Below are 21373 nucleotides of genomic sequence, written 5' to 3'. Positions count from 1 at the left end.
AATCCTGCTGGAGGAGCAATTTGTGTAATAATGGGGGGGGGAGGCGGGGGGGGAGGAACAGACTTCAAGAGCCCCCCTGAGTTAAGAGCGCCAGGATTGCTTTTCCCAGAACCCACCGAGTTCCAGATGGCGCGCTGGGCAGTTGTTAGCTGCGGCTGCATTTAAAACATTCAGGCACACCAGGGAAGGCTGGAGACGCATCGGCCCTTTTGGCTCACCCCATTGTCTCCTGCTGCCCATAACCAGCCACCTCCACAGACCTGGCCGCCACCTTCCTCGCTCTGCCTTCCTCCGTGTTTCAGAAGAGGGTTGATTTACATTTCCGCTCCCAACATGCCTGGGATCACAGAGGTGGCTGTGACCAAGGGGTCGCTTCCCACAGTGTCTGCAGGTGGTCAGGTCACTCAGCTGGTCTTCTTCCAGAGAAGTCTGTCTGTCTGTCTGTCTGTCTGTCTATCATCTATCTATCTATCTATCTATCTATCTATCTATCTATCTGCTTGCTTGCTTGCTTGCTTGCTTGCTTGCTTGGGTCCATTTTATGCATTATATTTTGCCTTACTCTAAAGCATCCCAGCGTGCATTTTGTAAGGAGGGCGTGCAGACCCCACGCACAGCTCAGCTGTACAGGCTCTGCCTCGCAAGCAGAAGGCCCTCAGCATCTCCAGGTAGCAGGGGAGAGACTCCTGGAGAGCTGCTGCCAGTCAGTGTAAACAATACTGAACTAGATGGACCAAGGGTCTGACTCGGTCTAAGGCAGCTTCCTATTCCTGTGAGTTTGGGAGGTGGGAGTAGGCTGAAGGCATGAGTCCCTTCCAATTCTTGAATCCAAGAGGAATTCAATTGCTAGAATGGCCAGACAAGTTTCTTGGTAATGGTCCCCTTAAGTCTGGGTCATCAAGGTAACAAAGGGAGTGGCTCTGTGCCAGAAGCCAAATGGATGGGCCCCCTCCTTCAACTGTCTGTTAGTTAGAAAGACAAAAGCCAGAGTCCAGGGGTGTGTGAGCTGGAAGCAGGCTGGGCAGCTGGCAGACAGAGCCATGCTTGAGCTCTGGTGGAATCCAAGGCTGTAGCAGGGGGGGAAGGAAAACCCTCTTGGGGTGTAAATGCTGTGAGTCCATCCGTATTGAGCTCAGGTTGTAGATATGTGTAAATAAACCGTATATCACAAAGACACCACAGTCTCTGTTGTCCTTCATGTCAAGGAAGCCAAACCCTGGTAAAACAATACCACTCAGAGATGGAGCTGGCATGCAACATTATGTAAAGAAGGAAGGGGAGAAGGAAATTGGCCCCTCTCATTTCATTTTGTTTCTGCTTGGCTGGATTCCTTATTACCTTGTAAGCCTCCCAGAGGCCCTGGTTGTTGGGCAATATAAAAATAACATACATAAATAATTCTCCTTATTTATATGCCTCCTAATAATGGAAGGTTATTTCTGATGGAGCATAGCAGGATGTGATGGTTTTCCTGAGGTCTTTTTGACACATTGGGGGAGGATGTGTGTTCCCACGGAGTCGTTGTCTTCGTATATCAGAAGGTCAACAGGGTAGAGAGAGGAGAGCCTGTCTAAAGAGGAGAAAAGGCCAGGGGTTAATGATAGGTAGCTTTTTAGGTATGATCTTCGCCCTAGGAGCATTAGTCTGTCCTTGACAACATAAGGTGGCGTTTAAGACCATCTCCCTCTCCTAGTGGTTTTTAATTTTGGAGAGCCCGGAATCTTAAAGGCTGATTTCAAGAGGGAATTGAGAATTCATTCACCATGCCGTGGGACAATTCAAAGGCCACAACTGCTTACTTATGTCAACATCCTTCATTTCTGAAGTTATTTGTACATCCCCAAGATGGGAAGCCCCCACAGGTTAAGGCAGCTCAAAAAATGACAATGGTGCATGTGACTGACTGTCCTTGCAATTTGCTGGCATGTTCATTGGAATCCCTGTTAAGCAAAATCCCCATTTGGCACCCACAATGTCATTTTGGCAAATAGTACCTGCCTCGTATTTTTGACCAGTTCCATGATTAAGGCTTATGCTCAAATAGGTACTAGATTCATAATCTCTTGACTATACTGATTATTGTTATCAGTATCATCATTTTGTGTTAACACATGTAAAATATTGTGGAGCTTTTTTCAATAGACTTTGTATTTTGGATGGTCAAATACTTTTCTTCATTACCTTTCCTAATTAGCCAGCGTGCCTTTTCTAATGTGCAGTTTGCATACCTGCTCTCTGCCCATTCTGGATTTCCCCTACCTCGTTCCATTCAATCACACCCCCACCCCCCGTGTCTCACCCCCCCCAAAAAAAGAAAATTCACATGGATAACATGCAGCTTCTTACCTAAATCCACTGCTGAAAAACAGGACATGGAATTTCTCATTATACGGGCAGCTGCAAAGTGTGAATTGATTTTATGCATTTCAAACTGTATCCTGCAAGGTTTAGGGTTCTCAAATGCATTTTAAGAAACAGCTAAAATACAGAATGTTGCATTTAAAGATAATAAATGAAATCCCTGGACCTTTGAATTTCTCCCGACAGATAAATAGCAATCGCCCTGAGCCAGGGTCAGAACTGGCCTTGCCATAAATTGAAGATGGTTGAGGTACCTTCCTCCTCCCCGTGGGTTTGGGGGCTGTTAATTGGGTAGGGGGGGCAGCCAGCAGATCTAAGCCACAGGCCAGAATCCTTTGCACAAGAGAAGCTAAACCCTGATTGAGTTGGTATGGAGGGGAGGCTTTTCATTTATTTGAAAGTATGGCATAGTATATTTTTATTTAAATTGTGTTGTACTCAAGTAAAAAACAAAACAAAAAACTGTGCATGGGGAAAATGTTCTACATCAGCAACAACAAGGAAGCAGATGAATTTTATCCAATAAAGGAAAGGGTCCAGCAGTCATTGCATGGGGCATGATAAAATAAATCTGGGCCAGGCAAGCAAATTGGAAGGGCATGGAAGCAAAATGTTGAAGAGAAATAATCTCTTAGGGTCACCTATAATCAGATTGACTATAGCCAGCCTCGGATGAGGTTGCATTACCTGTCCCATAACAAGACCGTTTCCCAAAATAATTGCACAAGTGTGCATTCCCACCATATATTGCTCAATGGACCAGTGGGTGAAAATAGCATCCGTCACTAACTGTCAGGCGTTGGAGAAACAGCTTCCTCCCACCCCACCCCCCCTTGTCCGTGCATGAGCAGAACAAAGCAATTAGAGTCCCTTACCAGTTTAAGAGTGTTTAATGATCATATCAAAAGAACAATGCAGCCATTCTCTGAATAAAGGTGCTTCCCTCCTACTCCCGCCCCCCACAAGTTATCTTCTTCACTTCCCCCTTCTTGCAACCTGATCTCGCAACCACTGAGCCTTCTGCGTAGCAGCCTGATCAGTTCTCCTTGCCTTTGGAGAGAGAGGCTGGACACTGTCAAGTGAAGGGGAGTCTGTTATCTCTCTCTCTCTCCCTGTTCTGCTTCTTCTAGCTGCTCCCCACTCAGCTCTGCCCAGCTGTTGTTTTCCAAACTATGCCCCTCTGCAAACCAATTCTCTAAATCTATACTGCTCCACTGTCCCTGGACAGCTTCAGGATCCTGGTCAGGAGCAGGAAGAGGGGGAGGTTCCCACCATTCCTCTTTGGAGCTGTAATCCTCAGTCTGGTCTCTGACACTAACAGACCTTTTCTCTCTTGAAACTTGCAGGCGACGGACTCGGACTACGAGGACGAGTTGCCCAAGCACTCCTTTGTCAACCACTACATGAGCGACCCCACGTACTACAACTCATGGAAGCGCCAGCCAAAGACCACAAAGCACCCGGCGCCATACCGGTATGAGGAGTGTGTGGCGAGCGAGGCCGAGCCTTACTTCCAGACTGTCATCACGACACAGAGCTCAGGAGGGGTGTACACCCCGACAGGACAGCCTGCGCCAGGCTCACGGACTCCAGTGACCGGCTTCTCCTCCTTCGTCTGACACCTGGGGGGGGGAGAAGGGAAAGGAGGGGAAATCAGCCACGCCAACTCAGCCGCCAGCTGAGTTTGGGGCAACCGCCAACCCAACCGGATGACTGTATGCGTGGCAGGTGCAGTGAACTGTGGGTAAAAAAAAATATTCTCTTATCAGGGTAGAATGGATGTACATGTGAATGTCTTCTTCTATTTTTCCCCTCCCAAGACAATCAACTCTTTAAGACATGGAGCTGACCTAGATGAACTTGCTTTGATTTTTCTTTTCCCCTCCTCCTCCTTCTTAAAGAAACCCCATCACACACAAATGATGGCAGTTTTAACCACTTTGGAATATGATTTAAGGGGATTTTTTAATTGATAATAAACAAAAATGCTTTTGTAACGCTGCTTTTGAAGGCAGCTTGCGATGTGTTCCTCTCTTTCCCCCACTTTCCTTTCTCCAGCCAAGGAGATGAATTCTGTTCTTGTGGAAACTTGGTGGCCCCATCGTGATGTAATTTGAAGCCGAAACCATCCTGCCTTCTGAACACTCTTCCCTTCTCCTGTTATCTGGGTGAATTAGGAGGCTGGGGGGACTTTTAAGAATGGTTTCTCTCTCACACACACAGACACTCTTTGCTGCTTCTGCCTTAGAAGCACCAGCCGAATCACTTAGTCTCAATGTCACGTCTTTCCTGTATGCCTGCGAGGTTCACTCCTGGTGGTTTTGTGATCAACCTTCTCTCTCGCCTTCGTTTCTGTTCTGTTCCAGTTGAGCTTGTTGTGCTCCTAAAGATATCCCCCTCTCCAGGGTTTCTGTCAGACATGTCAGCTGACAAGCACCAAAAAAGCGTCAGGTCAGCCTCCCCCCCCCCCAAATCTGGGTGCCATCCAGATGTTTTGGACCACAGTTTCCACCCCTCTGCCTGGGGCAGATGGGAGTTGTGGTCCAACAACATCTGGGCTGCGTTAGGTGAAACAGCTGGGGGGAAAGGCCTGACGAGGTATCTGTTTTGCGCTTATTGTGGGTCTGGGTCCTCCTTTGTGGATTGCATGTGCCAATGTCCTTTGTAAATCTGAAAGAAAAGGAAAAACTGCCAGCAAGAAGAAGAGGGTCTGTGAAATGAATGCAGCATTTGTGGACCGGTGGGGAGAACGCGCTAGTTGGACAACACTTCTGTCATTTCTTTAAAAAGCGTCTTTCCATATAAAGGAAACCAACCGACCCCTCCCTCAGTTGCTGGGATGCTGTTCTGCAGCTTTGTAAAAAAAAGAGGGGGGTACATGTTGTTAACACCAGATTTATTTGATTTTTTATAAAATGTATATTTTTAATGATTTTTTTTTAAAAAAAATACAAAGACACATCAGACTCTACTGGGTGAGGGTTTCTTTGGTGCCTTTTTGTAATGATTCAGCTGAGCGTGCAAGACAAGCAGCCACGAGTCCTTGAGGAGTGAAGCTCCAGTGGGTTCGGGAACCACAGCATTACCAGTTGCCTCCTGCCCATTCCCTCCCTGCACTGCTGCCTCTGTGCTCTGCAGCCAAGAGAGCCCCGCCCGAAAGGCGAAAGGCGGCTTTGTTCTTCCCCTTGTTGCAGGCTGCCCCGTCTTTGACCCACACGGGAAGCCGCTGGCTCGTTTATGCCAAGGCACATTATGTTCATTGCTGCATATCTGAAAGGGAGGCGCTGGTGGCGACTGCCCTGGAACAGAAAGGGCTGCTTGCACACAAACGGCATCTTCAGAATTGCTGCTTCCCTGGGTCCCTGCCCGGCCCCCCAGAACAAGGGCTCGGCCCTAAAAGCTGGCCTTCATCTATGCCTGTGGCCCTCCTCTCGGGGTCTCCAGCCTTGAAACTCGTTTGCTCTTTGTTGCCAAGCTAAGGAGGCGGGAAGCTGTTCTGTTGTGCTTGTCCTGCCAGTCTCATGAGTCATTCCCATTTGTGTCCTCCCAGGGCAGGGCAGGTTATGCCAAAGCTGCGTTTGCATATCTGGACTCCTTCCGCCTCTGCTTTTTAAATCTCTGGATCAAGCCAAACTTGTATTTAAGTGAAATCGGAGTGGCAGGTGGTGTGTTGCTTTCACCGCAGATACACAGACTGCGAAGTTGCCGCACTGAACCTCCTGAAGGGTCCCTTGGCACCTCCTAGAGAGAGGCCTCTTTGATCCTGTCCATTGCACTGTAAGAACAAGCAAGGTCACGCTGTGTGCTGATCTTGGGTTTGTTTTCTGCTGAAGCAAAAGGGGGGGGGGAATGATGCATAAAATAGAAATTTCCGGAGCTGAAATGGTCAATGGGCAAATGGCCTTGCGTTCCCTACTGCTTCCCTTTCTAGGTTTCAGAACTTGAGTTTCACCTCACAAGGCCTGTGCATGAAACCTCGTTTGAATTATGAACCTCAGCATTTTATTTTCTCTGAATGCATTGCAACTGCATGTCTTTGACAGCAAGTCCAATTGCTTAGGTCAACTTGAGAGTTAGATTCCCAGCAACACCACCTGCTCCTCCTCCTCCAGGCCTTTGAAGCTGAGGTCACTGTTCACATTTCCAGGGAACTCCTCCGTGTCACAGGTACAAAGTGCTACAGAGAGGGTGCTCCTTTCCTCGTAGCTTCCAGGGTTGTGTTCATATAATAAAGGGGGCCAGGTGGAATGATGTGAAATATGGAAAGAACCAAGAGTGTTGCCATGATTGTTCTCTGCACTTCAACGAGTCTCCAGAGTCTTGCTTGAACTGATCATGCTTGCTTCCATTTTGTGTCTTTGGGGTATAACACAAACCTGGATATAGCTGACTTTATATATTAATAGAAATCGTTCATATTAATAGAAATTATGCAGTGCATCTCCCCATGAAATCCAAGGAATTGCAGTGTTTGGTGGTGTTGACTGGCTGATAGAACATTGCTGGGTCTCTTCTACTAAATGGGACCAGTGTGTTTGACTTTTCCTGCAATCTGTAAAAATAAGAATTGCCTTTCATGGATCAGACCAACGTTCATCTAGTGCACCAACCTGTCTCTTTCGTACAGCCAGCCTTATGCACTGGGAAGACAAGTCATGTCTTGTTCTTTGACCCTTGTCTCCAGAGTTAGAAGTATACTGCAGCTGAGTCCCATTTAGTTAGCAAGGCTGAACAACCGACTGCTTTCATTCTGTCTTCTTCCACTCAGGTGTGAGTGCCATAGTGGAAACACCATCAGCAATACTGAAGAGGGAGGGGTTAGCAGACTCAGGGGAGAAAGAACTAGAGGGGGGAAACCCTAAAGGGAATCCTAAAAATAGCCCAGTGAGGAGCGGATGTGCTCAGTTGCAGAAGAATGCTGCCTGACAGTTCAGAGAGGGAACAGAATGGAGTATTGTGCCGGAGGGCATGGCTGGCTGGCACACGCCACACTGCAACTTTTTCTTGCAGGTTCCACTTGTCTTCTCACCTATTATTATTTGTCCGATGTCTCACCTGCCCTTTACTGTGAAGCCCCAGGGCTGGTTACTACAGTGTAAAAACACAATATGAGACTCAGTTAAAATAAATTAGGCCTTCTGAAGGATGATTCCTTTCAGAGAAGATCTGAAAGGAGTTTGGAATCAGAAGGTTTCTTTCCCCCCACCCCACCTCTTAATGCACTTAAGACAGCCACCCTAGCCCCCAAAACAAGAATTTATCATGGAAAGAGACTTACAACAAGAAGAGGAAATCCAGAAAGCCATTCCCTCCTTGCCCATCCATTGGCCTTTCAAATGGGAGACATCAGGGGTGATTCTTATAAGACTCGTTGACACTAACAGAGTAATTTCTGTTCTCCCAATCCACATCCATCTCTGTAATTGTGTTTTTATTGGCTGTGTTTATTCAGTTACAATTGAGTCCAGAGAGGGGAGGGCAATTGAAAAGCACAGAATTGGATATCCTCAAGACACAGGAATTAAATTATACTTCCCTCCCTTCATTATCATGTATTAGGGACTTGACAAGGCTGGGCTCCCCTATGCAGCCACCACAGCAGCTATAAAAATGGGATTAATCATGAGAGGGTTGGGGGTTTGGGGGTTTTCTCCCTCCTTTTTTTGCTATTTACCATAGATGTGCCATAAATTGCTAGGTCTAGCAAGAAAGCTTTCCTGTATAGCTAAAAGCTTTGGGAATCATAATCTTGTTGAGAACATATCCTTTTAAAATGTTTCCGCAACCTTTCATCTAGAGAGGCCAAGATGCACAAATAGCCTGTTATTTTTGCCTTTCAGCTCTTCCAGATTTGCCTTCCCCTCCCACCATTTTTAGAACACTCAAGAAATTTCCCGCTACTTATAAAATCACCAGCTTCCCTCTCTGACCTGCTCGTTCAATGGAGAGAACAACGGACCCAACAAAAACTTGTATTGAACCAAGGGACGATTGTGCAGCCCACTTGCAGCTTGAGCTGAGCAGGTTTAGTTTCTTCTTTCAGAGTGGGAGTCAGGCAGGTACTACCTCTCCCTTGATTTGATACTGAAGGTGCCTCTGAGCACATCTTCTTACATGGTTCTCCCACAAGTTACCAGAACTGAGCACTCCTGGTATCTCTTATTTCAGCAGCCCAATTTAGAGGGTGGGGGCTGTCGCTGCTGTGGTTAACTGGGAGTCAGAAACCCTTGTTGATGCGCTGCGAACACATCACCATGTGTTAACATGAGTCAACCGTGTGGTGCTGCAGCAAAATGAGCTAATATAATCCTCAGCTGCATCAACAGAAATAAAGTGTCCAATGCAATAGTACCACTCTACTCTGCCTTGGTCAGACCCCACCTGCAGTCTGGGTATCCCAGTTTGAGAAGGCTACTGAGAAGCTGAGGGACGTGGGTGGCCCTGTGGGTGAAACCACAGAGCCTAGGACTTGCTGTTCAGAAGGTTGGCGGTTTGAATCCCCTCGACGGGGTGAGTTCCTGTTGCTCGGTCCCTGCTCCTGCCAACCAAGCAGTTCGAAAGCACCTCAAAGTGCAAGTAGATAAATAGGTACCGTTCCAGCGGGAAGGTAAATGGCATTTACGTACGCTGTTCTGGTTCACCAGAAGTGGCTTAGTCATGCTGGCCACATGACCTGGAAGCTGTACGCTGGCTCCCTCAGCCAATAAAGCGAGGTGAGTGCCCCAACCCCAGAGTCGGCTACAACTGGACCTAATGGTCAGGGGTCCCTTTACCTTTACCTTTACCGAGAAGCTGAAACATGTGCACAGAAGAGTAACCAAAATTATCAAAGACCTGGGCACCAAGTCTTATGAGGAATGGTTGAGAGAGTTGGATGTGTTTAGCCTGGAGAAAAGAAGGCTGAGCGGGGATATGAGAGCCCTCTTCAAATATCTGATGGGGTGTGACATGGAAGATGGATTGTTTTCTCCTGCTCCAGAGGTAGGACCCGAATCAATGGATTCAAGTTACAAGAAAGGAGATTCTGACTAAATAACAGGAAGAACTTTCTGACAGTATGAGCTGCTCAACAGTAGACGGTTGTGGGCTCTCCTTCCTTGGAGGTTTTTAAGCAGAGGTTGGATGGCCATCTGCCGTGGATGTTTTAGTTGAGATTCCTACATTGCAGGGATTAGAGGAGATGGCCCATGGAGTCCCTTGCAAATTTATAGTTCTATAATTCTATCTAGTTTCTGCCACGCATGTGCTCAATTAGGAGGAGGTGGCTCAAAAGACCTGAGGCTTGCCCAAATACCAGACTTCGGCTGGTCCACGGCACCCTTGTCTATACAGATCTAAGCAGAAGCAGCACTGCTGGTTTAATTGGGGGTTCCTTTCTCCCCTCCCCAGTTTTTTCTTCAGTAAGAGCAGCAGAAGACAAGGAGAGAGCAGGTGCAAAGGGGAACAGAGCTTTCTTACCTTGAATAACTTCACTGGAGGCAAAGTCATGGTGGCACCTGGTGCTTGTTCAAGAGGAGGCCTCCTTTGCATCAGTTCACCCATGAGAGAAAAAAGATCAGGTGCTCCATCTAAAGACAAGGCAAGTATTGTTCTTGTGTTAGGAAAGAGAGGGGCTTCGGTTCCTATATAGCATGAATGGAAGGGAGTTCTCTGAACAGCATGAGATGGGGGGGGGGGCGCCTCCTGCCTGAGGGAAGGGATTGTCCTCACACCAGGCATCTTCTGTGGACAAGGCGGAGTTTGTGCAAGGCAGGTGCACCCAAGATTACGGCCATCCATTGCTTCCCCCAGCAGGCCATCGGACCTTGTTCAGGAAGGCTAAGCAGATAGGTTAGAATCAGGGCTCAGCAAACTTCTTCAGCAAGGGGCCGGTCCACTGTTCCTCAGACCTTGTGGGGGAACGGACTATATTTTGGGGGGGAAATGAATGAATTCCTATGCCTCACAAATAACCCAGAGATGCATTTTAAATAAAAGGACACATTCTACTTATGTAAAAACACACTGATTCCCGGACTGTCCACGGGTCAGATTTAGAAGGCGACTGGGCTGGATCTGGCCCCCGGCCTTAGTTTCCCTACTCAGGGGTTAGATAGTTGGCAACCAGCAGAGCAGGAATCAGGCAGAGGTGGAAGTTGCCTGAATGCCTCCATGACTGCTCTGATTCCCACAAGCACAGCAGTTCCTTTTCATCCCCACCTTCTCTATCACCATTTAATCCACTGTCTATTGACATCAGGCAGGTGCCTTCACTGTGCTCTTTTCAGCACCTGCTAAAAACATCTTTGGTTAGACAAGCCTGTGTTAAAAAAAAATTTTTTTTTTACTGATTTCAAGTTTTGTATGAATGTTTTAAATGCTTGTTCTTAACTCTTTTTATTGATGATTTTAGTGCTTCGGTCTTTTCGTAAACCGCTTTGTTGTTGTTTTTTAACCACCAAGTGGCAGATAGATTTTATGAAAACAAGTAAATTTATATGCTGCCTTTCCACAAAACCTCTCCTCAGATTATGCTCCCGGTGACTTACAACAAAGGGGACAGTGAGAAATCTCAGAACCAGCAATGCAAGAACAGTTTAATAGCAAGCATGCTGAAATGGCAAAGCAGCAGCAAATGTAACAGCAGGTGAAAAGGAAGATTTCAGTGCTATAAATGTAACGACATTAGGTTTAACAACCTCACACCTCCTGGCAATAGGGAAAATAACAAGGGGGCTTGTCAGTTTCACCTGGCCCTGGAAACCCACCTCCTGTGAAGATGCTCACAGTCCCTCTTCTGCAACAACTTATTATGAGGCTTCCAAAGGCAGGGGGTGGGGTGGCTGCCTTTTCTCCACAGACGGATGCCAAAAACAGCATCATTTTGCCAGCCACAGAGACGGCTGCCAGTGGGATGGGTTCCTTGTCGCTTTGGCCAACAGGAACTTGCTTTCTATTCATAAAAGGGAGAGGTTGTCTGCATTCTGGAGCAACAGGGCCATGGCTCTGGAAGGGGCATCCTGCCAGCGCACGCTTCTAGCCCAAAAAGCTTCCACACCAGATAGAGAAGAATGACGAGCCCCTTGAAATCTGGAAGCGACAGGGCCCAGGCCCCACTGCAAAGCTCCATCCTAAAGCATAATCTTCAAATTCAGCTAAAGAATCTGCATCTGCAATTTCAGCACCAGCTTCCTCTCTCTCTTTCTCCCACACACCATATCAAAAGCACCGTTTGCTATCCTATTATGAGTGCAACTGTTGCCCTCCCATGATATTCACCTTCCTGGCGTGTCACCTATTTCCACCAAGCTCCGCACATTTACTCTCCCCATGGACCGCAGAGCATTTTCACTGGGAGATGTCTGTTAATCTGATGCCTCTGCCGCGTTGCCAAGCAGCAAAGCCCTGGGCCTTGGGTGCAGGATGGAGGACAAGGCAGCAGAGGGCGCTGCTTGGCTTTCAGTCATTCACCTGCCGGCAGCATCGCCAGAATCCTTGCTGCCTATTCAGAACATAAGAAGTGTCTGCTGGATCAAGCCAAACGAGTCAAGTATCTCACAGTGCTCTCACAACCATATCCCTGTGAGAAACCTGGAAGCAGAAGCCAAGCACAAGAGCACTCTCACGTTCTGTAGTTCCCAGCAGCTGGTGTTCAGAAGCATTTCTGCCTGAGACCATAGAGGCAGACCATAGCCATTGTGGCTAGTAAAAGGTAAAGGGACCCCTGACCATCAGGTCCAGTCGTGGCCGACTCTGGGGTTTGGGCGCTCATCTCGCTTTATTGGCCGAGGGAGCCGGCATACAGCTTCCAGGTCATGTGGCCAGCATGACTAAGCCTCTTCTGGTGAACCAGAGCAGCACACGGAAACACTGTTTATCTTCCCACCGGAGCAGTACCTATTTATCTACTTGCACTTAGACATGCTTTCGAATTGCTCGGTTGGCAGGAGCAGGGACTGAGCAACGGGAACTCACTCCATTGCGGGGATTTGAACCGCCGACCTTCTGATCGGCAAGTCCTAGGCTCTGTGGTTTAACTCACAGCGCCACCCGCGTCCTGTGCTATTGTGGCTACTAGCCCTAAATAGCTCCCCATGACTTTTTCCAAGCCTCTTTTAAAGCTATCTATGTTGGTGGCCATCACAGCCTCCTATGGGAGAACTATATGTTGCATTGAAAAAGGACTTTCTTCTGTCTGTCCTGAATCGTCCAACATTCAGATTCGTTGGATATCCTGGAGTTCTAGTGTTAATGAGAGAGGGAGGACAACTTTTCCCTACCCATTTCCTCCACGCCATAAACCTGCCTTCTCTCTAAACTATAAAGTTCCAAACGTGGCAACCTTTCTGCATAGGTGAGCTGCTCCATCCATTCTGGCTGCCCTTTCTCAACTTTGCAATATCCTTTTTTGAGTTCCAGCGTGGCCTCTCATCTTGGGGTCTGAGAGAGTCGTGTGAGGGGAGCAGGAAGTTGTAAAACAGCATGCAACCTGAGAATATCAGTCTTCCCATCGAAAGAGACAGTAAGGTCAGCTCAAGAGGTTAAAAGATATGGGGACAGTCTGGGAATCTGGAGGCCCCCTAACTCTATCTGTCTTCTTAACCCACGCAAGACCTCCCCAATTTGGCAAGCTGAGTTGAGGGACATACCTAGGGTCCCTTGTGTCCTTGGCAAGGAGTTGTATTGGCACCTCCACCCTGAAAAAGTCGCTTTGCCACAATAGCCACATTATAAATCACTACGTTTTACAGAAGTACTCAAAGCATCCAGGGTGAGGGCAAGGCAAGGAGGAAAATGCGGTCTTGACTATGCTACCACTCAGTGGATTTGTAACTGGCTGACTGACCGAACCCAAAGGGTGCTCATCAATGGTTCCTCTTCATCCTGGAGAAGAGTGACTAGTGGGGTGCCACAGGGTTCTGTCTTGGGCCCGGTCTTATTCAACATCTTTATCAACGACTTGGATGATGGACTCAAGGGCATCCTGATCAAATTTGCAGATGACACCAAACTGGGAGGGGTGGCTAACACCCCAGAGGACAGGATCACACTTCAAAACAACCTTGACAGATTAGAGAACTGGGCCAAAACAAACAAGATGAATTTTAACAGGGAGAAATGTAAAGTATTGCACTTGGGCAAAAAAAATGAGAGGCACAAATACAAGATGGGGCACACCTGGCTTGAGAGCAGTACATGTGAAAAGGATCTAGGAGTCTTGGTTGACCACAAACTTGACATGAGCCAACAGTGTGACGCGGCAGCTAAAAAAGCCAATGCAATTCTGGGCTGCATCAATAGGAGTATAGCATCTAGATCAAGGGAAGTAATAGTGCCACTGTATTCTGCTCTGGTCAGACCTCACCTGGAGTACTGTGTCCAGTTCTGGGCACCACAGAAGGACACTGACAAACTGGAATGTGTCCAGAGGAGGGCAACCAAAATGGTCAAAGGCCTGGAAACGATGCCTTATGAGGAACGGCTAAGGGAGCTGGGCATGTTTAGCCTGGAGAAGAGGAGGTTAAGGGGTGATATGATAGCCATGTTCAAATATATAAAAGGATGTCACATAGAGGAGGGAGAAAGGTTGTTTTCGGCTGCTCCAGAGAAGCGGACACGGAGCAATGGATCCAAACTACAAGAAAGAAGATTCCACCTAAACATTAGGAAGAACTTCCTGACAGTAAGAGCTGTTCGACAGTGGAATTTGCTGCCAAGGAGTGTGGTGCAGTCTCCTACTTTGGAGGTCTTTAAGCAGAGGCTTGACAACCATATGTCAGGAGTGCTCTGATGGTGTTTCCTGCTTGGCAGGGGGTTGGACTCGATGGCCCTTGTGGTCTCTTCCAACTCTATGATTCTATGATTCTATGAAAAGTGAAAAAATGCACACCTTTGGTCCAGAGTGAAAGAGGGATGGGGAGCTTCTCCTACATTCAATCTCACTGTGACAGAGCATCCCATCGCCACACACATTTATGTTGTACACTTCATAGTCTCCAGCAGGCTACCTTCATATTGACTTGCCATTTCTCCTAACACTCAGCTCCCAGCTCTTATTTAAACTCAGAACCTTATACAGATAATTGGAGATAGATTTCTCGGGTGATTTTTGCACCCCCAGCAGGTTTTGCCAACCTCTAGGTACACCCCTGTCTGAGTTGCACCCAAACTTCCATGGCAAGCAGGCAATCTGTCTGCACCCAGAGCCTGAAAAGGTAAAATTGGGGGGAGGGGGAGAGAGCATACAGCTTAATTCTGCTGAGTATATAAACTGGTCCTAAGCCTCAGCGGTGGGTGGATAATATTTGTCCAAAGGGCAGGTGGCTTGTTTACCTGAAGAAAAGAAACTGATTATCTTTCTGTTAATGCTGAATACGGCACCTCTGGCAAGTCTCACATTAAGATCTAACAAGATTGGTTTCCCCCACCTACCTGGAAATAGTCTGTTGATGCCTCTCTCATTGCTTCCCTCCGGAAACTGGGCTGCCCTAATGTTGCAATGTGTGAAAGTTCTGCTATCAGTTATTTCCCAGCCTCTCTCAAACTGTTTCAGGCTGATTTCAGGAAGGTGGGATAAATCGTGTGAAATGGGCAGATTTGCATCAATTTACATGCTCTGGACAGGTGGCACAGCCGGGCAGTTCATTAGCTGAAGGCGAGGGCTTTTAGCCTGCTCAGTTTACAGCAGCAGAGGAAGAGGTTGTGGTGAATAGAAAGATTTGTGTGATTTATGTGGAAACAGGGGGTGATGGGAGCTGGTCTGCAAACACTGGCAACCCCAGCACTTGGCAAGTACAGTCAGGGCCCAGAGATAATAATAATAATAATTTTTATTTATACCCCGCCCAAAGTCCACCTCTGCTCTCACCTTCAGATATCAAACACAAATTCTCTGGCCTGTGGTTGAAAGTGAGCAGAGAGGTACCTGTGTGTGAGGTTTAAGAGCAGCACCGGAGGAGGATGCTGTTTGGGGATTTTTCATGCCTACCTTTGGACACACCTTTCTCCCTCTGCTCTGGATTAATAAATGCAATCATACAGGTACGTGAGTTAAATCATCCGGCCCAAGATAGGATGACAGTGTTAAATGGGTTAAGAGAGGAGTAATATTGTAACGCCAACAAAACTCTCAAGGGAACAGCTTTCCACTCGCAGCGCTAACTTTCAGGTAGCAAAGAAAAAAAGAGATAAAAATGAGAAAACAGTATTGTTCAACACTCAGTTTAAACTTTCAACATGCCTGCCTGCTGTCAGCTTAGAGAACAAAACCGATACAGCTTGCCACTTTTAAAAATTAATCTTTCCTTAACAATATCACAGTCAAGAAATCCTTGCTTTAGCTTTGGGTTGGGGAAAGATGGAGAAGTTCCTGAAAATTCAGCCTGTTTTTATTCTACCACCTATTGTTAAATTTTGCTTAAATTTTGTTAAATTTATTGTTAAAATTTGCTTTTATATGGAAGCCATCCTTCCCCTCTTCCCCTGCTCAGCTCCCAGATTTTGCTTCCAATAAAAATGGAAGCTTTTTTTACTGGAAATTGTATGTGCCTTTGGATGCTTCTATTTTTTCTTTCTTTCTTTCTTTCTTTCTTTCTTTCTTTCTTTCTTTCTTTCTTTCTTTCTTTCTTTCTTTCTTTCCTCCTTCCTTCCTTCCTTCCTTCCTTCCTTCCTTCCTTCCTTTCTTAGGAATGTTTCAGAAAGTCTTGCCAGCTGCATTCTTGAGTGAACAAAAAATAAAGAAGTAACAGGGAAGAATCCCAGGCTATTTCACTCCTCTTCAAATACACCTCTTAGCCCTTTTCAGGACATTTAGTCATAAAGTGAGCATGTTGTTGGAAAGTTGGGTGCAACAGCTTGCAGAAAGGGGTTTCCATGGGATTTAAACAGCAAGGGATTGCCAGGTTCCTAGACTATCCCTGTACCTTTAACCTTGCTAGCCTTTAAAGTTTAAACGGATACCTCTTAGGTTGCATCCTGATTACAGCTTCTGCCTCCTCCTCCTCAGACTTCCTCTGGACCTGCAGACACGAAGCCATCGTGAATATGTCATCTGAAAGCAAAAGGGGCAAGATGAGGGTCTTAATGGAAATTTTTTCAAAGGAGAGTTGCCAGTTGGCACTCCTCAAGGAAGAAATATCAACAACCTCAGATATGCAGATTTCACAACCTTGATGGCAGAAAGTGAGGAGGAATTAAAGAACCTTTTAATGAGGGTGAAAGAGGAGAGCGCAAAATATGGTCTGAAGCTCAACATCAAGAAAGCGAAGATCATGGCCACTGGTCCCATCACCTCCTGGCAAATAGAAGGGGAAGAAATGGAGACAGTGAGAGATTTTACTTTCTTGGGCTCCATGATCACTGCAGATGGTGACAGCAGCCACGAAATTAAAAGACGCCTGCTTCTTGGGAGAAAAGCAATGACAAACCTAGACAGCATCTTAAAAAGCAGAGATATCACCTTGCCAACAAAGGCCCGTATAGTTAAAGTTATGGTTTTCCCAGTAGAGATGTATGGAAGTGAGAGCTGGACCATAAAGAAGGCCGATCGCCGAAGAATGAATGCTTTTGAATTATGGAGCTGGAGGAGACTCTTGAGAGTCCCATGGACTGCAAGAAGATCCAACCTCTCCATTCTAAAGGAAATCAGCCCTGAGTGCTCACTGGAAGGACAGATCGTGAAGCTGAGGCTCCAAGACTTTGGCCACCTCATGAGAAGAGAAGACTCCCTGGAAAAGACCCTGATGTTGGGAAAGATGGAGGGCACAAGGAGAAGGGGACAACAGAGGACGAGATGGTTGGACAGTGTTCTCGAAGCTACTAACATGATGTCAGGGGTTTAGGAGCAGAGGCACGGGCAAGGGAGGAAACAGAGAGCGAAGGGGAGGAGGCAGAAGAAAAGATGAGTGATGACGACGACCCGAGATCTCCTAGTCTTTCCAGTGAATCAGAGGATTCACAGAAAGGAGCACCAGTGGCCAGGGCAAGGGGGGAGTCTAGGGGGGCACCCCAGGAAGATAGAGCCAGAGGGGACTCAGGGGGGAGCAGCTGGAAATCGGGACCAGCGTCACCGCCAGGAAGCAGGGAAGAGGAAAGGAGCCAGGGGGGAAGCGCTGGCAGCTCACCACAGGAGGGAGGGCATGAGTCAGGAGTGGCCACACCTCCATCGGGGAGCGAAGAGACGGTTAAGAGGAAAGTGGAAGGTTGGGCGCGCGCGCCAAGTTCAAATGCAGAGGAAGGCGGCGCAGTAAGCAGCCCCGAAAGGGAACCAGGTCCTAAAGCCCGGCGCAAGGAGGCAGGAGGGTCCGGGTCAGCGTCAGAAGAATCCCGGAAGGAAGAAGCCCCGGGGGGTAGAGGGACCCAGAGGAGGACAGTCAGGCGGAAAAGGTGGAGCAAGGCTAGGATATTAAGTTGGTGCACACGGGGCGGAGACTCAGACGGAGCTTCGCCGATCTAGCTACTAGACGTAGAGTTGCGCGCAGCAGCGTGAGAATGGAAACTGTAATTCAATAAAGACTTTTACTTAATGATCGCTGGCTAGCGTGATCCTCTGTGAGCTAGGATCTTCAAGCAGCTCTGACACATGAGTTTGACCAAACTGTGGGAGGCAGTGGAAGACAGGAGTGCCTGAGCGTGTTCTGGTCCAGGGGGTCATGAAGAGTCGTACACGACTAAAGGACTAAACAACAACAACTCCTCAAAGAGCCAGTGTGGTGTAGTGGTTAAGAGCAGTAGTCTTGCAATCTGGGGAACCAAGTTCGCGTCTCCGCTCCTCCACATGCAGCTGCTGGGTGACCTTGGGCCAGTCACACTTCTCTGAAGTCTCTCAGCCCCACTCACCTCACAGAGTGTTTGTTGTGGGGGAGGAAGGGAAAGGAGAATGTTGGCCGCTTTGAGACTCCTTCGGGTAGTGATAAAGCGGGATATCAAATCCAAACTCTTCTTCTTCTTCTTCTTCAGGGACATGCGTGGCACTGTTGGTTAAACCACTGTGCCACTTGGGTTTGCCGATTGAAAGGTCGGTGGTTCGAATCCCCGCAACAGGGTGAGCTCCTGTTGCTTGGTCCCAGCTCCTGCCAACCTAGCAGTTTGAAAGCACACCTGTGCAAGTAGATGAATAGGTACCGCTCTGGCAGGAAGGTACACGGCGTTTCCATTTGCTGCTCTGACTTTGGCAGGAGTGGCTTAGTCATGCTGGCCACATGACCCAGAAATACCGTCTGCGAAAGCAGACGGGCGCCGGCTCCCTCGGCCTGTAAAGCGAGATGAGCACCGCAACCCTAGAGTCGTTCACGACTGGACTAATTGTCAGGGGTACCTTTACTCCTCAAGGCAAAGGGACTGTGCTGCCTCTGAGCTCCCCTCCCTGAGAGTTCCCACATCCATTATATGATAAGAGTAGATTCCATGCAATACCGAAATCCCCCTGCTGAAACCAGAGAGCCAGAAATTGAAGCCTGAGCTCAGAAGACATACACACATACCCTCCCAAGCAAATGAGTCGTGCCCAGAGAGAAGCAGGCCCCGTTCCCTGGCTGCTGGTATAGATCAGCATCACTGCCTTGAAATCGATGGGAAGGCTGCGCCAGCCAAGGTCAGCTGTGGCAGAGCTTTAGCGATGTATAAATGGCAGAGAAGCAGGTTGTCCGCAAGTCTGTGGGCGAGATGAGCAGAGGGAGAGAGAGGAAATAAATCAATGCTCCTTTTTGTTAAGTGAAGAAAGTAATTCCCAAAGGCACAAAGCTTTTTCTGAAAGATGGGCTGCATTGTGCACACCTCCCACAGGACAAAAGAAGCCAGCTCTTGTCATGCTGGAGAGGGGCCAGTAACATATTGGGGTGCCACTCTCGTGGTGGGTGAGAGGGGTACCCTCCTTGCCTCCTGCACCAGTCAATGGCTACCATTCATTCCCATAGAGGAATGTAAAGCGGTGATTTAGGAAGGGACGGTGTATTGGAGTAAACAGCAGGGGAGGGGAATAGGAGAGCTGCAATGGAGGGAGGCAAGGGGGAGCAGTGTGGACCCCACTCATCACACCAGCCAATTTCCGCCAGGAGTGTCAGCTTGGCCCCACGACCATGGGTGCCCAGGGCTGCGGGTGCCATGCACCGTGCATGGCCCTGGAGCCGAAATTTGTGCGTGCCCGGCTCCCTCATGGGGAATTTTGTGGGTGCTTGGGCACCCAGGTCCCCTGGGAGTTGGCACCTATGGTTCCCCCCCCACACACACACACCACAACAGAAGTCTGCGATGATCTGGGAAGCAGGCACCACTTTCAGATCCAGCAGCAGGTCCAGAATCAAAGTGTCACAGGGGTGGCCAAAATCATGCCCTTGGTTTGCCCAGGTAGGGAACTAAAAACACACCCAATATCCAAGCAAGATGATACCCCTCTTTATGGACTTCACTGCAGTAAAGGACAGTCCTCTAAAGTAATGGGCGCTGCACTGATCACAGGTTTTGTACAGCTTTTTATATATCCTACTCATTACATAATAACTTTCACGTTGCCCATTCCACTTCAGCTGTGACATGACATCTTCACATACCGGTCAGAGAAACTGTACAGTTGGCCAGGCCAATGCAGGTACATTTACAGTACATGTGATCTATCTGCACACAGCCATGCACTGATGCGGCGCTAGGGACCCAAGGGACGCAGGTGGTGCTGTGGTCTAAACCACTGAGCCTCTTGAGCTTGCCGATCAGAAGGTCAGCGGTTCGAATCCGCTCAACGGGGTGAGCTCCTATTGCTCTGTCCCAGCTCCTGCCAACCTAGCAGTTCAAAAGCACGCCAGTGCAAGTAGATGAATAGGTACCTCTCTGGCGGGAAGGTAAATGGTGTTTCCGTGTGCTCTTGCTTCTGTCAGTGTGTCCCGTTGCACCAGAAGTGGTTTAGTTCTGTGGGCCACATGACCCAGAAAGCTGTATGCGGACAAATGCTGGTTCCCTCAGTCTGAAAGTGAGATGAGCACCACACCCCACAGTCGCCTTTGACTGGACTTAACCGTCCAGGGGTCCTTTACCTTTTTTTTACCTTGCCAGGGACCCAGAAGTGGAACCCAGAAGTGGAGAGCACCCTGGAGAGTCCTCCTGGCTTGCAAGGAGCCCCTCCCTGGAGCCTGAAGAGGCCGTCTTCTTTGGGTTCTTGGGTGGGTCTCCTCGCGAGCCAGGAGGACTCTCCAGGGTTCTTCCCATTTATGTGCACTTCACTGACTTGTGCGGAGGCCCAGAACATAACCCACACATACCATACAAGCACAGTAAACGGCGGCAAATTGCACCAAAGTTAATCTTTAAACTAATTAGACAGATTTTTCATCATCTCTGTCTCTGATCTGTGAGGAAGGAGCATGCTTTTGAAATCGGCAAAGGCTTCCATATCTCTCCCATAACCATGTTCAAACAAACTAATAATTAGTAAACATTAGGAAATGTGTGCAAAAGAACAAGAATATATTTGTGCATTGAACTTATCTTAAATAATATTAATATCCTGTAATGTCTTTTATTTCTGTTCATACTTCTTCCCTTATTGATACAATAGCCTCATTGCCCCCACTGAGTCTCTACAATGTACTTGGCACTAAATCAACCGTTCCCAGTCCATCGCAGTCCTTGCACACGAGTCACTGCTCTACTCAACAAACAATGAATATAGCCGCAAACAGCCGCCGACCTTGTCCTAGCAGGGGCTTCCATAGTTCATTCTGGGTCAATACTTCTAAATGCTACTTTTCCACACGTATACAAATCTGGAGATTTCATGGTACAGTGATACCTCGGGTTAAGAACTTAATTCGTTCTGGAGGTCCGTTCTTAACCTGAAACTGTTCTTAACCTGAAGCACCACTTTAGCTAATGGGGCCTGCCATGCTGCCAGAGCACGATTTCTGTTCTCATCCTGAAGCAAAGTTCTTAACCTGAGGTACTATTTCTGGGCTAGCGGAGTCTGTAACCTGAAGTGTATGTAACCTGAAGCGTCTATAACCCGAGGTACCACTGTAATAGAATTTGGGGTGAATGTAGCCAATGA

The 21373-nt window shown here is 47.8% G+C and overlaps 1 protein-coding gene and 2 long non-coding RNA genes across 11 annotated transcripts in view; 1 reads left to right on the top strand and 2 right to left on the bottom strand.

Annotated features, from left to right (window-relative positions):
• The window catches only part of SDK1 (sidekick cell adhesion molecule 1), a 596711-nt gene extending 592348 nt beyond the window's left edge, over positions 1 to 4363 (top strand). For all 8 annotated transcript variants that reach the window (XM_083474661.1, XM_083474660.1, XM_083474664.1 and 5 more), the window contains one exon: positions 3708 to 4363. In XM_083474661.1, coding sequence (XP_083330787.1) covers positions 3708 to 3980 — 273 coding nt within the window. In that variant the 3' untranslated portion in view covers positions 3981 to 4363. The remainder of the gene's footprint in view (positions 1 to 3707) is intronic.
• Positions 1396 to 21373, bottom strand: part of LOC310693142 — a 54108-nt gene continuing 34130 nt past the window's right edge. The window contains exons 2-3 of one of the 2 annotated variants that reach the window (XR_014519005.1): positions 2347 to 2397; positions 1396 to 1570 (exon numbers count right to left, since the gene is read on the bottom strand). This is a non-coding gene — a long non-coding RNA (uncharacterized lncRNA). The remainder of the gene's footprint in view (positions 1571 to 2346; positions 2398 to 21373) is intronic. The other variant, XR_014519004.1, reaches the window with a different exon arrangement.
• LOC310693157 lies at positions 16300 to 20516 on the bottom strand. The gene is made up of 3 exons (XR_014519021.1): positions 20157 to 20516; positions 18822 to 18991; positions 16300 to 16390 (listed from the first exon to the last, which is right to left on the bottom strand). It is a non-coding gene; the product is annotated as an uncharacterized lncRNA (long non-coding RNA).

Source organism: Podarcis liolepis (assembly GCF_965112155.1).
Source record: "Podarcis liolepis genome assembly, chromosome: 14".
Classification (NCBI taxonomy): domain Eukaryota; kingdom Metazoa; phylum Chordata; class Lepidosauria; order Squamata; family Lacertidae; genus Podarcis; species Podarcis liolepis.
This window is presented reverse-complemented; position numbering and strand designations above follow the sequence as displayed.